Consider the following 17,120-nt stretch of genomic DNA (forward strand, 5'->3'; position numbering starts at 1 on the left):
AGTTGAAAAGTAAATTTATACCTATACGTTATCAATTATATCTATTGAAAGGATTACACAATTTGAAGGTGAAAAGAGAATAAGGTGAACACCATGTATTCATCCAAGAATAAGTGATGATGGTAAGATTGTATACAATTGAAGAAGCATATTGTTTCCCATAAAGGTAAGGCATAAATTAAGTAGGAGGCAAAGTAAACAAAGAGTAGACAATAAGGCAACGATATATGATGATATAATTAAGATATTAAAGAAAAAGAAGGTGATTGCTCATACCAAAATTAGAGAATTGATGGATATTAACGAGGAAGAGGAAGACATCTTGGAGACAGAGGAAGATCATTTAGAGGAACCTGTTTTAGGTCTATCTAATTGAAGGACATAAGGCATTTGTGTGTCCCAATATTAAGGAAGTAACATCAAAAGACTTGAAGGAAGTGTAAGAGTCGCACCTATATATGAAGAGTTAATTGAATCACCAATTTGGGTGGATGAACGAAAAATAGGTGAGATTGTTGATAATAGATTCGAACTTGGTGGCATGGATAGAGATGAACCAATGCAAGGAAGAAATCTATTTAAAGAAATACACAAGTCTACAGACAAGTGTTGTAAAGTTATCATGTTGATAGTGGTAGCATAGGCAATCTAGTGCTAATATAAATGGTTGATAAGCTGAAGCTAAAATGGATAAAGCATCCTAATCCATATAAAATTTCATGGTCACATAAATAACATAAGTTAGTGGCGAGTGAGCACTATTTGGTTAAGTTTAAAATAGGATCGTATCATGATGAAGTGTAATATGATGTTGTACTAATGGATACACGTCATTTATTGTTATGGAAACCATGACAATATGATATATAAACAATACATAAAGGTAGGAAAAATACTAACACTTCGAAGAAAGTGAGAAACATATATTTGATACCATTGAGAGTGAATGAAAGGAAAGAATGTGGCAAGACCATAGTCTTGAAAGTAAATGAAAGGAAAGAATGTGGCAAGACCATAGTCTATACATTAGAAGTGTTTTGCATTGATACTATGAGTATGTGGTGGTGGAAATGAAGGGAAGGATCCATGGAAAATAAAAGAGAATTATTGACAAAATATAGTGATACTGTAACAAATACTATGCCAAACAGATTACCACCAATAAGGAGAATTTGTCATCATATGAATTTGATTCTAATACTATTATTTAAAATAAAGTTATACATAGTACCACTAGATAATGAAGAGTTGAATAGGCAAGTTCCAGAATTATTAAAGAAAATTTGAGGCCGCATGTAATGATTAGAGAAAGTTTAAGTCCATGCTTGATACCATAAATACTATCACCAAAGAAAGAAGTCGAGTAAAAGACGTGTACAAATTCTAGAGCAATAAATAAGATCACAATCAAGTGTAGATTTCTATTGCCTAAGATAGGCAATTGTGTGAGTCATTAGTTATGCTCTTTGGATTGACTCACACACCTAATAATTTTTTAAGATTGATGAATGAAGTATTGAAGCCATATTTGGCTAACTTTGTCATTGTTTATATGGATGATATTCTAATTTTAGTAAGATAGGGGAGGAATGTCTATATCATATCAAATCAATGATATATAGACTGAGAGAAGAGACATTGCTTATCAATATTACATTCAATTTACATTATATTAGGTTGCTTTGGAAACACAACCATAATAAAGGACAATTTTAATTGCAAGGTACTTGATTACTATATTTGCTTAACTTATTCAAATTGGGTATTAGAATACAAAATTTAGGCCTGTACATAGTTCAATTTGTATGTATAAGAATCAAACCTTAGTAGGCAATTCACATAAAATTAACAAATATACTAGAACAATGGCAATGCTTACATTGGGCGTGAACCATACCCACAAAAAATAGACCTTGGTGGACGGTCTAATATGCCACCATTCATACTATTGTATAATGAATATAAAGACTTCTACTTAGTTATACACTTGCTTACAAAATTCAAACCCGATTTGGGGATTTAAAGTGTAAGCTAGTTCTCATAGGGTGAGGTTAATTAAGAACCATTTCAAAGGATACTCTAACTTATGCATGACACAAAAAAGTGCGCTTAGCTCCAAGCCCATTAATGTAACAATTGAATCCAAAATCATATCATAATCTCGAAGCTACATTTAGCCACAATATATTTGCATCAATCAAACCTAATGTATATCTTGACATGCCACCTTCATCATTAACACAACTCTTAAAATTTACACCATACCTTTAAAACTCTACACCTAGCCTAACTATACATCCAAAACCTAATTGACCTTAATCATTCAAACCTGCATTAATACTTTACCACACCATACATACAATACTATCCTCATTATCACCTAAATCTAAACTAAAAATGTACTTACTCCAAATGAAAACCCTAACATAAGTGAGATCCATGCATACTTTGTAAGTGTACCTCAAACAGATTTGTTAACTCACCTCAAAATCAAAGTAACAATTTGATGGATCCTTATTTAACACACAATCTTTATACCCAAAGGGAAGAACACGAGACGCCTCAAATAGACCTTTTTTCTCCACACGTTTTTCCTACGTTTATAAGAAACCTCAGTCAAATGCAACTTCCCTATTCAAATCTGTAAGCGAGAAGGCTGCAACGAAGATACATACAAAACGTTTGTTTAAATACCGCACAAAATCGTCAACAATTCTCTATCGTTCGTTTTACATTTGCCTTCGCCGTCAAGGTTCTTGTGTTTTTGTTATTGCTTATTGTTAGGAGCAATCAATTGAAAGTTTTTGCGCATTTTTGTGATCCTGCAAATCGGAATCGCGATCTGACTAGTGGTAGAAATATTGCTCAAAATTCTTTAGGCGTATCGTTTCTATAGCAGATCGGTTGCAGTTTTTCCAACATCAACATGAATCCCGAATAGTAAGTCTGCAAATCCTCGAGATCTCACGTTTTTCTGGCTGAATTTCAAGGTTAGGGTTAGGGTTACACATCTTTGTTAAGTATTATGTATAAATTATGGGTTAATAATAAAATCGATGCGAGGCATAACGGGGTTATACCTTTTTATATAATTCAAATATGTGAGTTAATCAAGATCTAGATGAAATTCATAGCCAGTATTTCGAATATCCTGATCTGGGTTATTTGAATTTTTTTGGGCAATTTGATGGTCTTATACTTTTCAGATTTTATCTTGAGGATTAATTAATTGCATCTTATCATGTAAGTTAACCAAGGTGTGGTTTTATGCTTTTTAGCACTCGAATCAGGTTTATTGTAGACTTAACTGCCAAAGGGTATTTTTGTTAATGTGTTATTTGTTCGATAAGCGGTTTCTGTGAATTCGTTGTTATCTATTTAAATTTTTGCTTTTTGTTTATGCAATAGTGTCCGGCAATATACTCCATGGAATAGGATTTGTATTTATGATACTTTGGAGGATATCGTTTTGTAATTAATTTTGTGCTTCTAAATCTGATGCTTGTGTTGATCGTACATTTTTTTAGCCATTCCCCTCCCAGTTAAGCCACAGGCTGTTGATAAGAATACGTATTAGCTCATTTTGTGTGTTTTTTATGTAGTCTACTTCTCCTGAAGTTACACATGTTAGGCTCTACAGAAGCCTGCGTCTGTGACAACCACAGTGTCGTAAATGTCTCTTTTGAGATGATACCCAATTGGATAGTCCAAATCTTTTGCAGGTTGCTCAGGTGTGAGGCTAATGGTATTGTCATTGTAGTGATGTGGTGATACCTTCTGCAATTATAATTTACCCTGTGTCAGCAGGATCATCTTTGTGGCGGCGAGTGGTGCATATCACCTGCTCGACATTTTCTCTGCTGCTGAGCTCGCAGATTGTCTTCCTAATTATCATGTATTTTACTTTTTGATTCGTTGGCATCACTCGCTTAATATAATTTAAAATCTAAATTGAGCAGGCAGTATCTAAATATGCAATACTACTACTAATGCATCCAATCACTAAAGACTATCAATTGATTCACGCCACAGGGAGCCAAGGAGATTTGTTTATTTAATACATTCAAGGAGTGATTTATTTTTTACAAGATTAATTGTTCTATGTGATGATTGGATGGGTTATGCGATTAAAATTTTTAATTAAGCAAAATCATAGTTACCAGGAGACACAGGGGTACCAGTATTAGTTTGGGGATGGGAATGGGATGCAAATATAATTAGGGTATGGGAGTAAATGAACAAGGAGGTGGCCTTATTTTATGTAAAGGTAGTCACTAGAAATTTGGCTACGCGGATGGGCATGTGGTCCACATCCCTATAATGGAGTTTCCTATTAACTTGATTAATATCTAGAGGTACTGGTACTAGATTGGGTATGGGAATGGGATGCCAATATAAGTAGGGTATGGGAGTAAATGAACAAGGAGGTGCCAATATTTTATGTAAATGTAGTCGCTAGAGATTTGGCTACGTGGATTGGCATGTGATCCACATTCCTATAATGGAGTTTCTATAAACTTGATTAATATCTTGAGGTATTGGTGTATCCCACAGGTACGAATAAATTGCTAAAGTTTTGAGAAGAAAATTTAATTATTTGGTGCAATCTGAAAAAATAATAAGACCCTATTTTAATTGACTAGGTCATAATTATAGAGTTGGTGTTAATTGTCGTTGTAGTTTTTCTTGTGAGTTTTAGACATTTCACAAGTGTTTGGGGAAATAGATATGAGGCACAACAAATTTGCTTTTTTTTCATAGATGTTTGGGGAGTGACAGATGGGAGAGAGAGTTTGCCTGGCTGTATTCTCTTTAATTTTATAACATGAAAACTTGGTGCAGGTCCTTGTGTAGCTTGGATGGTGTTGAATTTTGCTCCCATATGCTTTATCTAGCGTTATGACAATGTTTTAATTACAAGAAGATGAATGATCTCCCGTTCTTTTTACCTCATATTGACTGGGGCTTTTGTTAATGTTTTGGTTAAAATAAGAAAAATATTGGTATGATATACGTGTTTGGTGTGCAAGTGTAGATGACCTAACTAGTAATAGAGGGCATTTGAAACTTGAGGAATCACAAAATATGTTAGTTCCTTAAATTATGGGAGTGGTTATTGGAGCATGCGAGAAGCCAAGGAGGAAATTTTTCTTTTTCATTGGAAGACTCAAAGGAGATTGATTGGATGTGTTTTTTGATGGATGTATCATGTATTTTTCAGTAATTTTTTACATGCAGAATTATTTCAAACAAAGACGTTGGATGAATTTTCTATCAGCAGGAAAAGACAATCATTGGATGGATTCTTTTTCTGCTGACAAGTACAAAGTTCACCTTGTTAATTTTCAGATTCACCATTGACTAGGGCCTTTGTTTCTTTTAATGGGATTTGATTTGAAATAATAGTTTAATGGCCATACTTAACTAGTAAACCATCTCTTTTCTGTGCAATTAAGTTTGGGTTTTAACTTTAGATTGCATGCCTTATGACAATTATCTTTTCAAGCGAGGAAGGGTTAGTCATGCAGAGAAAGGAACTCTTCTATGCTCGCTAAATTAAATTGACATTTCCTTCTTTTGTTTGTTAGAGACGAGTTTGTGAGCTATAGATGGGCATATCGTAAATCCTAATTGCATGGGCTGTATTCACTGACTCATGATAGTCTCAACCCATTAGTTCTTTCCTGATTCCGTACATCTCATATGGCTAGCAAAACTCTTGGGAGGAGCGTTCCTATTGCAAGTTATACCAGGCCTCTCCAAAGTGTGAATGTTTCAAGCCCTAGTGCTTAGTTGCAGTCTCTACTGAGGGTGCTTCTCAAAATTCTTGATTTAATCAAGAGTGATTATATGATCTCTAATAAATGATGGAAATACTTGGTACTTTCTTGTCTTTCTGTTATACTATTTTACATGCTGGATGTACAAACTCATTTGTCAGCATATAAGCAATGAATAATAAACTTTTCTATAATTTTGTTCCAAATTATGATTTATCTAGTTGGTGGGTCATTGCCTACACCATAATCTTTGTTCAGGTTTGTATTTAGGTTTTTGAATGCAAACCTTTCATATGTTTTTTGAGGAGTATCTTGTAGATTTCATGTTTTTCTACTGGCAAGTGGCTTCTGCTGATTTTTTATCTTCTTACACCTTGTGTCCAATATGTTGTTTTTTTAAGCCATTTGCATCCTTATTTGATGTGTAGATCCATTTTTTGTAATGTGCTGGTTCCTTGTTATATATATATATGTTATGTTTCCACAGTGATATATGCTTGTGTATTAGTGTTTTGGTTAATATCCTGGTTTGCAAATTAGTGATTAATATTGCATATTAGTTTACTTTTACTTATTGTGTGTATTAATCTGTCCCTCTTTTAGTCTTACCTCAATGATTGATTATCCTGCTTGTTTCCACTCTTGGTTGTAAGCTTGACTGATTCCACATGGTATAATTTGTATTTCTTTTGTTTTATTGTTATTATTCATTCACCTTCAATGACATAATTTATTTCTCTTCAAAAGTTTTCTATTTTTATCTGCCCTAGGTGTATCTACTGTGCTCATACTGACATTTAAACCTTCTACAGTGATTACTTGTTCAAGCTTCTGTTGATTGGAGATTCTGGAGTTGGCAAATCATGTCTCCTTCTAAGATTTGCGGTGAGGTTTACTTTCTTTCAAGATTACGTAGTAATTCATTTGAAGTTACTATGTGGAACATCCATGACAAGTTTGGCATCTAAATTTTTTGATGGAATCTAATGCACTCTTAAAGAAAGGTTTGGTGCTTTAATGGAGCATCCATCCTGGTTGTATTTTTGTATTCCAGTGAAGTATGCTATTTCCATTCATTTTTCTGAATTAATTTATCTATTCTTTTGAGTTACAGTGCCTAGTGTACATTAAAATGGTTTCCCCTCATAAGTCTAGCAGCATTTTTTAAAAACCATACTGATTTGTGTTCCTATTGTACATTAAAAATGGTTTTCCCTCTCTAATGAAAGTCGAGCAGCATTCCTTAAAAAACGTACTGATTTGTTGTAATTTTGTTTAATTATAGGATGACTCTTATCTGGAGAGCTACATCAGTACAATAGGGGTGGACTTTGTAAGTGTATTTATTGATTTACTGTCTGCAATTTTTTAAATTCTATTTTTAAAAATGTTGTTTCCCTGAGCTATATACATATGGACAAGGTTTGAGGGCTTGGTAAATATCAATCAAGCAAGCATAATTTATATAATTTGAAAAACCCTTGTAACTTGTTTCATCCAGAAAATCCGAACTGTGGAGCAGGATGGAAAGACGATCAAGCTTCAAATTGTAAGTGTGAAGTGTGTAACAGCTAAAAACTTCTTTAATTCTGTTATGTTGTTGTTTATTGATATTCTATGTTGGGCATATGCTGGCCTTCCAAACTCTATTTTTTTAATCAAAATGTTCTATGTTGTGGTGCTTTAATGCTAGAAGTCATTTATCCCCATCAAATGTGAATAAATTGACAAACATTCATCTTTGTCACCATTTGAACTTGTCTGGAGTGAGTGGTGCCCCAGTCAGACATGCATCTCTTGTTTTGCTGGAATTAATGTTGTACTTTAATTTCTGTAATTCTATGTCTAATTCTTGGCCTTTGAGGTGTTGAACTCCATATTCTATTTGTGCATTAGCATGATTTTAGCCCAAAGGACCAAAAAGACAAAAAATAAGAAAAGTAAAAGGGAGGGGAATGGGGCCCACAAGGTCATTGTTATAAAATTCTGACAGCCATTTTTCTGATATTGTTCATTCTTTTGCCTATGTTATTTGAAAGTCTTTTAAGTAGTGAGAATTTTTTTCCTAACACCCATAAAGCTTTGAATTTTGAAATATCAGAGACCACTATCTGTTTAAATGGTTTGATCTCAAAACAGATCAAGCTCTCAAACAAAGGCAAAATTGGGTATATGTGCGTGTAGAATAATAGAAGAGGATCTTATTTTGTCTATATCGCTGCTCTGGGAAGTGTAGTATTTTGTTTTTGCCTGAGTAGAGGCAAATCTGTGCCTGTGCATTGTTGCATTCCACTGAAGTTCCAGAAATACATAATGCAAAGAATATGCCCAGAAGTTGTCATAAGGAATCTGAACAGCAATAAAATTAGCAACTGGAGGCAATTTGAGTTTATTTTCTGAAACATAACAGCAGGGTCAGAGCTGTCTTTGCAGGTTTCCTTTCCTTCATCAGCATAGTTTCTTTTCTCATCAGCTGTTGAATATTGCTGTTGATGTTTGTTAATGTGTCAGCTCTCATGTCAATTCTTAATTCAACTCTAATCTCATGTAATTTGTTTCTGTAATGAAGATGCTGAATGCCTTATATGAATAATTGATATTTCCTATATATTCTAATTTTCCCATTCCCCAAAGGAAAAGGCCTCCCATCCCCTGATGTCTCTTCCCTTGAAACAGCATGGAACATAGATTGAGTCCTCCTTTATGTTTCTGATAATTATGCCATTTTAGCTAAGTTATCTTGAAGAGTAGATTGGATTCTAAGCTTGACCATTGTTTTAATTCTGATTTAGGGCCTCTCATAATATTAGTCAATTATATTTATTGCACTAAGTCCAATGTGTAGGAAGTATTTGATTTGTCTCCCAGAAAGCTCACTGTAGTTTATCCTACAGTGGCAATTCTCTTTGAAATCAAATTATTTTTCATGATTAGTGGGTGTATTCTTCTTGCAGTTGATTTACTGTATTAGACACAACCAGGATTTTTTCTCTAATTGTAATCGAATATTTTCCACATAAATAGTTAGTTGAAAACATATATGTTTCCTTAATCTTGATTGTTTCCGGATTAGATTATGTGTGAGTATATTGCATCAATGTTTCGGATCACACTCCGTGAGTATTACTTCTGCATGCTCTCTATTTTCATCCTGATGATGGATTGCAGAGTGTGATCTGAAATGTTGATGCAAAATACTCACACACAATCTAATCCGGAAACAATCAAGATCAATAACTCATGGATTGTTGAAACTTGATGTCTCATATTTTTCCTTTTAAGGTCATTGGTGACTTTTAAGCAACAATTTCAGTTATGATATTCAATTGGGTTTGCTTCTGGCTTTTGGCATGATAGTGCATTCTTCACTATAACTTTCTGTGTAAAAGCAGCACAGGAAAATAAAACCTTTTTACAGTTTGTGATTTATTCAAGGAACTCTGCATGATGTTTACAACTCCACATTTTTTCATTTCTGAGTATTGTAGTGCCATTTAGTTTACCATGTTTTTTCCATGTTAAACAATGTAATTGAATTCTGTAATGCCATTTAAATGTAATGGTACTATGCTTCCTAGCTTCTCCTTGCTGTGTGGTCCTTATGCCTGGGGGAAGGGAGGGGAGCTGGCAAGGTTACCACCATTCCTGGTTTAGACCTGAATGGGGCACAATAGCTTCCATAGTTGTGTACTCATTTCTGCTTATAGCTCCAGTTCTATTTGCTACTGCGGAGGAGAATTTCTGAATTTGTGTGATCTCATAATTAACCATTCTCAGTCCTTGCCTACAGCTTTGGCTCCTGCTTTCTCTCTAGCATTTTCCCCTCTGATTCCTGCTATGCCTGTAATTATATCATCAGTGATCCTCTCATGCTGTGTATGTCCAACAGGTCATCCAACTTTTACTTCTCTCCCACCAGAGTGGTAATGGGGGAGTTTCTTGATGTGGGTTTCGGATCATAAGTTATATTTCAACTTGATTTCGATGATCCAGTTAGTCATCACTTGAAATATGGAATGGGTTGTTTCTCATCATTACGAGGGTTAGGGCTTTCCATGGCATTTGTGAACATTGAAATATGTTGTTGGACTTACCTTTTTTGCATACCTCCTGAACAGATGGCACTGGGACTTCTAATCTAGTCAGAAAAGACTTCTTTTGATTATGCCATTTTCTATGTTGTAGGTTTATTTTTAAAGACTTGTACTAATTCCACCACAAGTATATTCTGACATTGCAAATTCGCTTCTACTGTTTTTAGTATGGATGTTCTACTGAATATGCCAGCACAATCCCTGATGTTTTGTATATGGTAAATATCACGGATTAGAGAATGTATGATATAGGAATGCCATATCTTATATGTTTTGCAGTAAGTTGTGTCCTAAGATGCAGCTGACTTTAGTTGGAATGTGCATAACCTTCATTGTATATATAGAATGATGAATCTTGGTCATTTCAATTGCTATGGGCCAGATCAAAATCTTGAACTATTTTAATAACTAGCGGAGGGCATTCCATGTCTACAAAAGATTTCATTTTCTCCATGAGCTTCATATAAAGGATCGAGAGATTTTTTTGGTAATCTATACGGCCATAAAATATAAGAATTCAAACTTGAAAGGCCTTCTTTTTCAGTTACTCTTAACCATATTGTATAGAAACCCACTTATGTGGTTGTTGACATAGATGGCACTATCCTAGATTCATTGAAAATCCTCGTCTCTCTATTGGTAGCCATATCTGTATCACTCCGTTGTCATAATATATACCACTTCAGTATACTGTGCATTTTTTTGTACACAGTGAGCATATGGACTTTGCAAAAGTAATATTCCCTCTCATTTTGCCTTTCCAAAACTTCATCATGAACTTTCAAAGTTTCTTTGCTAACCTTGTTTTTCAACATTCTGGACTTTGGTCATATCTTAATGGAAATTTGAAATTGGAAATTAATGTGCTCAATTGATTGTTTGCAGTGGGATACAGCAGGACAGGAAAGGTTTAGAACAATTACAAGCAGCTATTACCGTGGTGCTCATGGTATCATTGTAAGATAGATTGTTCCTTATGTTCTGTGGAGATATTAGGCTAGTTTGGTTGCTTATGTTTCTGTTTATCAAATATGAATCTCACTTACCATTTGCAGTTGTGTTCCCTGGGGACAAAATTATGATAATTCTGTCTTCCTTTTTCAGGTGGTTTATGATGTGACTGACCAGGAAAGTTTCAACAACGTCAAACAATGGTTGAATGAGATTGATCGTTATGCAAGTGAAAATGTCAACAAATTGCTTGTTGGAAACAAATGTGATTTGACTGCTAATAGAGCAGTTGAGTATGAAACTGCCAAGGTAATTTTAGTTTAACTGTAACATTTTCTAAAACAAAGACATTTTTTTTAATGTGAAGACATAATGTTGGGCCTTGTTCTGCATTGTCATGGTTCTATGAAGATTTAGCTTATTGTTTTCCTTTTTTATTATGGTAATGTGATGGTAGTTCATGGCATAATTTTAATCATACCTGGCCAAAAACTTATTCAGCCCAAATTTTTTCCTGGACTTGAGTCCTGCCAAAAACTTGTCATAAAATAAATATAAATAACTTAAAAAATCCTGTTCAAAATTATAAGAAATGAATTTAGAGAAAGCATGGTAAATTTTTTGTTGAAAATTTGTTCAAATCCAGTTTTTGGTAGACTTGTTAGTATTTTCTAGATACTTGGTGGGATCTCTCATCTCAGTGAGTTCTAGAACCTTTTTTTTATGGCCTTAAGTTGCTTGCTTCCTGATTACTTTCATTTAATTAATACTTTATTCATTTTAAACCCTCTGGCATGGACACGGGTCTGATTTTTGTATTTCAATGTTTCAAGGCCTTTGCAGATGAGATTGGTATTCCATTTTTGGAGACAAGTGCAAAGAATGCAACTAATGTGGAGCAGGCTTTCATGACAATGGCTGCTGAGATCAAGAACAGGTGCCTCTTTTGGCCTCGTGCATATTTGTAACCTTCAATTATTAGATGTTTTGCTTTTGCATATTTTTGCAGTGCATTGCTTGTTTTGATACCCTACGTGTCCTGTAATGATTGATAAGAGAGCAGATATCATATAATTTATAAATGATCAAATTTGGCAATGAATATTTCACCCTCAAACTCTTTGTACATTCTCGGAGTAATATTTCATCTTCCATTGAGCTGGTCCTTTTTTGAACAAATTGCATAGTGCAAAATCCATTTGTCTGAAAAAGACAATTTAAGAGAGTGGGTCTGCTTGAACCATTTCCAACCCAATCACTTGGAAATGTCTACTCAGATTATTTTGAATTGTGGCCCATGCTTCATGGCATATGATTGGTTTGTTAATGAATGGATTCGATTTGTTTTAAAAAATTATAGGCTTGAGCTTAAATTCTATTTCTTGTGTGTTGCATGCAGGATGGCAAGCCAGCCTGCTATGAACAGTAGCAGACCTGCTACCGTGCAGATGAGAGGGCAGCCAGTTGTCCAGAAAAGTGGCTGTTGCTCATAAGAACAGCAGGAAATTCTTTCAGTGATTTTTAATACCATTGATTTTGAAGATGTGAATGAAAGATTTCATATGTATTTTGGATCCCAAACACGGGCATGTCTCTCTTGCCCTTGGGAGGTCAACATTTGATGGACAACTAAAACAAATTTATTGCATGTTGGATAACATGTATAGCAATGGGTTATTGTTCATGCTCTATTGTAAAATCATTTCATAAACTGGATTCTTAGCAGTTGCCAACCATGTTGCAGGTGGTTTACAAGACTCTAGAACTCTTGATTTGTTGTTTTTTCAGTAGTCCGCCCATCATTGTCTATTTTTACATTTGCCATTCTTTTTAATGCATTAATGCTGTTTCTTTTCATAGAGATATCGGAATGGTTTTTGGTATTTTTATTTCTGGCAAATATTTGTTTATCATGTGTTTTGGTTGCAGTCAACCAAGATTGTCTGAACATTCATTTGTAGTTTTGTAATTGTAATGCTTGAAATTGTTGGGCAACTTTTTTCTTTCTTTTGGATGTATTGCTATGGGACGCTACTCTTTGAATTTTGCAATTATTTTGTCAATATATAAATTGGGCTGTCCAAGTCTTAAAAAATGGTCTGGTGCAGAGTATGTGTTTTAATATGAGAGGACATATTTTGTAGAGTATTCTTCATATGTGGGCTGACATGATTTGGCTAGAAAATCAAAGCATACAAATAGTTGCCAGTGTAAACAAATTACCATGTGAGCCAGTTTGAGACATGGGTAACTTTTAAATGTGCAATTCCTTAAAGCTCATTGATAGGCGTATTGTTCGATACAGGGTAATGGTTCTAATTGTATCCTAGGTGAGACTGAGTATAACGTTATGATTTGAAAGTATGTAAATGATGTGATTTTATAATTGGATAAAAATTTGATTTGTTTGTTGGAATCCAATCAAGACATTGATACTGGGAAACAAGAATGCCAAGGTAAAAGACAATGCAAAACCACTATTGTTTGATTTACGGTCATGACCATTTAAACTCATTATATCACTTGTAGTGCTAGCCTCTGGATTGTTGTCATGGTAATTTTCATCCTTGCAATTTGACTATTGTCCAGCGAACATCAAGCATGCAAATGAATATATTAGTAATCTGGATGTCTTTTATTGCTAGACTATGGATCATTGTTGTGGCAATTGGATGGACTATAGTCCACAAAACATCAAGGATGCAAGGGAATATATCTGTTCTTTGGATCATTGTTATGGCAATTGTTCATCCTTGCAATTGGACTATGGTCCACCAAACATCAAACATGCAAGGGCATTATCCACCAAACACCAAACATGCAAAGGACATATATGCATCCGTTGAAAAATTGCATGTCATTATGAACACATTTCGTTTAGAAGATTTCACTACATTGATTCAAAGCAGGTCTGGGAATTCTAGGTTTAATGGAAGTTGTAAAATTGACTTGTGAATTTTGTACATTTATGTACTTATTTAGTGAAGCTATAACTTACTGTGCAGGTATTGAGATGTTCTAATATCAAAAAATATTTGAATTTTAAAATGATCATATTTTTTTTAGGCAATGGATTATGGAGCGTGATCTGAAATGGTGATGGAAAAATGCCAACACCAAATGCAGATACATTTTGTCAAACTATGTGAGCAAGTTATTTGTAGGCATTTGACCGTGTGCATAGATCCATATTGAGTGAACCTAGAGAAAAATGTTTATTGGTGCTGTGTCTGGTTAAGTTTATAATAAATAAGATAAATCTTAATAAATGGATCACCCCAAATATCTTAACAAATATCAAATGGTCTTTTATTGTGGAATGTATTTTAGGTATTCAATTATCAATCATTAAAGGTAATATTTTCTTTATTCTTTAAAGGTAATATTTTCTTATTCTTTGCTTTTATTGTCATGTGTATTGTAATGGATTTCTATGAAGTGAATTTGATGTTAAAGGTCTGCAACGAGCCACATCGATCTAATTCAAAAAAATCTCTATTAATGCTATATTTGGTTAACTTTATGCTAAAATGAAAAATAAGATAAATCTTAATGAATGTCAAAGAAATATCAATTAATATTATATTTAATAAATTTATAATAAAATTATATATAAAATAAAATAAAACAATAAATTTCATGTTATTGATGTATTTTTTATATTAAATACTCAATATTTCGTTGGTATAATTAGTGGTAGTCGGTGAGTGGATGGATTATTGCTTGCTAGGCCATGCATTGCATGCATCTTATCACGAAGGAATGTTAACTTGACATACATCATTATTTAAATGCTTTTTCCATTCATTTTCACCTTTATGTTTTTCATATCATGAAGGAATGTTGTTAGTTTGACATGCACCATTATTTTAATGCTTTTTCCGTTCATTATCAACTTTATAATTTTCTTTTAGTTTTTTTTTTTTTTTTTGTTTGATGTATTGTTTGAGTTTAGGTTGTAACAAACTTTTATTGTTGCAAATTTCTATTTTTATTAAGTTTAAATTTATCGATTTATTTAGTTACTTCACTATAAAATAATAAAGAAAAAATATTTAAGAAATGTAAAGTAGTTGTTAGTATTATGTAGTAGCTTCTTTTTATGCAAGTGTTGATACGATGGAAATAGAGTTTTAATGTTCAATATCTTTTAATTATTTAATTTCTTTTTTCATGTTATTATAATGATTTAGGATTTGTCTTTCAATATACTATTATTGGTGTTCAATCTTAATTATTTGGCATACAAGTTGATGGGCAAAAATAAAATTATTTGGAAGGATCAGCGTGGGAAAGTAGAAAAGGAGATTTAAATAAAAAATCAAGAACACAATGATAGTCTTGTCTTGAGGATAGTACCACATTTGTAGTGGGCATAGAAATCATTGTTCGGGATAGAATTGGTTCAAACCATTTAGTATTGAGATAAAATTATAGGTAATAGGTTTGTTGTTAGCTTATGCACAAAATACAACAAATTGAATAGTGGTACATTGGTGGAATAATTTCTCTCTTTTAATAACTTTGTTGTGTCTAATATTTTCAAACAAATCTCTAAACATGTGATACCTAAAAGGGTTGAAATTTGTAACATACCATATTATTTCCTCTCTCAAGCCATTGGCCTCTAGGGGAAGTGTTGAAGGTTGAGAAAGCTACAATTACTTTAGATGAAGGTAGGATGCGTTTCTTCTATAAAATCTTTCTACAGGTGTACTTTTCCACCTTGTTATCTATTGGATTATTAACAATCCAAGTTATGAGTGTGAATGAAGTGACTTGATTCCACCTTGTGTGGGAAGAAGAAACTTAGTGAATGATAAAAAATATATGTAGAATAAAAGAACAAAATGATATGTTATGAACTTTTATTCTATTACACTTGCCCCCAATTCAATGTGAATGTGGATACACAAGCCACGCATGTTTAGCAATGAAAGTGATAAATGAGAAAGAAAATTCATGGATGTGGTGGGACAATGCCTCATGATTTCATTGTGCTTTGTTGGAGTAACATATCCAACACTACACACTCGTCATTAATATAAAAATACACTCATCAATGGTGTGAATGTGACATACACAAGTCAAGCTTGCAAAAGTAATGCAAGTATCAAATGAATCGATAAAACAAATTCAAGGATATGTTGTAGGACAATGCCTAATTATTTCATCGTCCTTTACAAGATTAATATCTCCAAACACTCAAATCATTCATATACAAATACAACCATCAATGTTGTATGTTATTTGTGAAGTCCACCAAGTATAAATGAGCAACAATATGTCATTTTTGAGATTAGGATGGAGTTTTGGGGTGTGATTGAGTTGGACCACATGAAGCAATATAAAAGTTGGGAAACAAATACTTTGACGTAGAAGGTTGTTATATAGTTGGAATCGATGTGGTTCCTGCAATCCAAACAACATGAGTTGAAATTTGGAAACATGATGTGTATTGTTGTTGCAGAGTTGTAACTAGTGTTTCCTACATAATCAACATCAATATGACATCATGTAAAAGAAAATAAAGTTTAGAATGATATCATGATGCATATGGTCTTTATGGAGTTGGAATTGCATGCAATCAATTTGAAAATATGCAAAAATATAATGGTCATCCATCTTAATGTGTTGACCCTAATGTAGATTGAAAGATGTAATTATGAAAGACCATGTGACAAGGAACAAATGATGCCCCCAAAACTTCCCTTGGGTATGAGGAAAAGCAAATGAGAGGAATGTAAAGTTATTATTTACCAAATGTCATCATGTAAAGTGTTGCATATAATATATGCATGAAGCAACAACATAATAAAGATGTTATGAGATATCATCATGAGATAGCCATATAATACAGTAAGAGATTCTCATGTGAAAGATTCATAACAAGTGTCAAAGATAAAAATCATGGCTATATGCAAAAAATGTGTAAAAAGTGTGCTTAATGTTGCCCATGTAAGTGTAAAATTATACTAGCTTAAATATCGTGGATATAGCTATCTAAAAGATGCTGAGAGATATAAGTCTCAAGGAATCTATATAAGATTTGTGGCATATTTTAGATATGCACCTTAAAATTGATATCTTTTATTATCTTTTAAGTATACATATATATGAAAATTTGGCTTACAAACAACCATCAAATTTATGAGGAGAATTTTGTTACTCCATTTACAACCCTCATTCTATTATTATAATTGTATCACTTGATGTAACAAACACATTTTACATGATATATTTATCTTCTTGTACCTACAAAATAATAAGCATTGATATTGTCTTTTTCTAAAAG

The 17,120-nt window shown here is 33.3% G+C and overlaps 1 protein-coding gene across 1 annotated transcript; it reads left to right on the forward strand.

Annotated features, from left to right (window-relative positions):
• The first annotated feature begins 2,536 nt into the window (after window positions 1-2,536).
• On the forward strand, window positions 2,537-12,682 carry LOC131050137 (ras-related protein RIC1). The gene is made up of 9 exons (XM_057984307.2): window positions 2,537-2,752; window positions 2,880-2,940; window positions 6,593-6,665; window positions 7,066-7,113; window positions 7,282-7,329; window positions 10,760-10,831; window positions 10,979-11,134; window positions 11,659-11,762; window positions 12,225-12,682. The coding sequence occupies exons 2-9, from the start codon at window positions 2,927-2,929 to the stop codon at window positions 12,316-12,318; spliced, it is 609 nt and encodes a 202-aa protein (XP_057840290.1). The 5' UTR covers window positions 2,537-2,752; window positions 2,880-2,926; the 3' UTR covers window positions 12,319-12,682.
• Window positions 12,683-17,120: the final 4,438 nt, after the last annotated feature.

The sequence above is a fragment of the Cryptomeria japonica genome, chromosome 6 (genome assembly GCF_030272615.1).
Source record: "Cryptomeria japonica chromosome 6, Sugi_1.0, whole genome shotgun sequence".
In the NCBI taxonomy this organism is placed as follows: domain Eukaryota; kingdom Viridiplantae; phylum Streptophyta; class Pinopsida; order Cupressales; family Cupressaceae; genus Cryptomeria; species Cryptomeria japonica.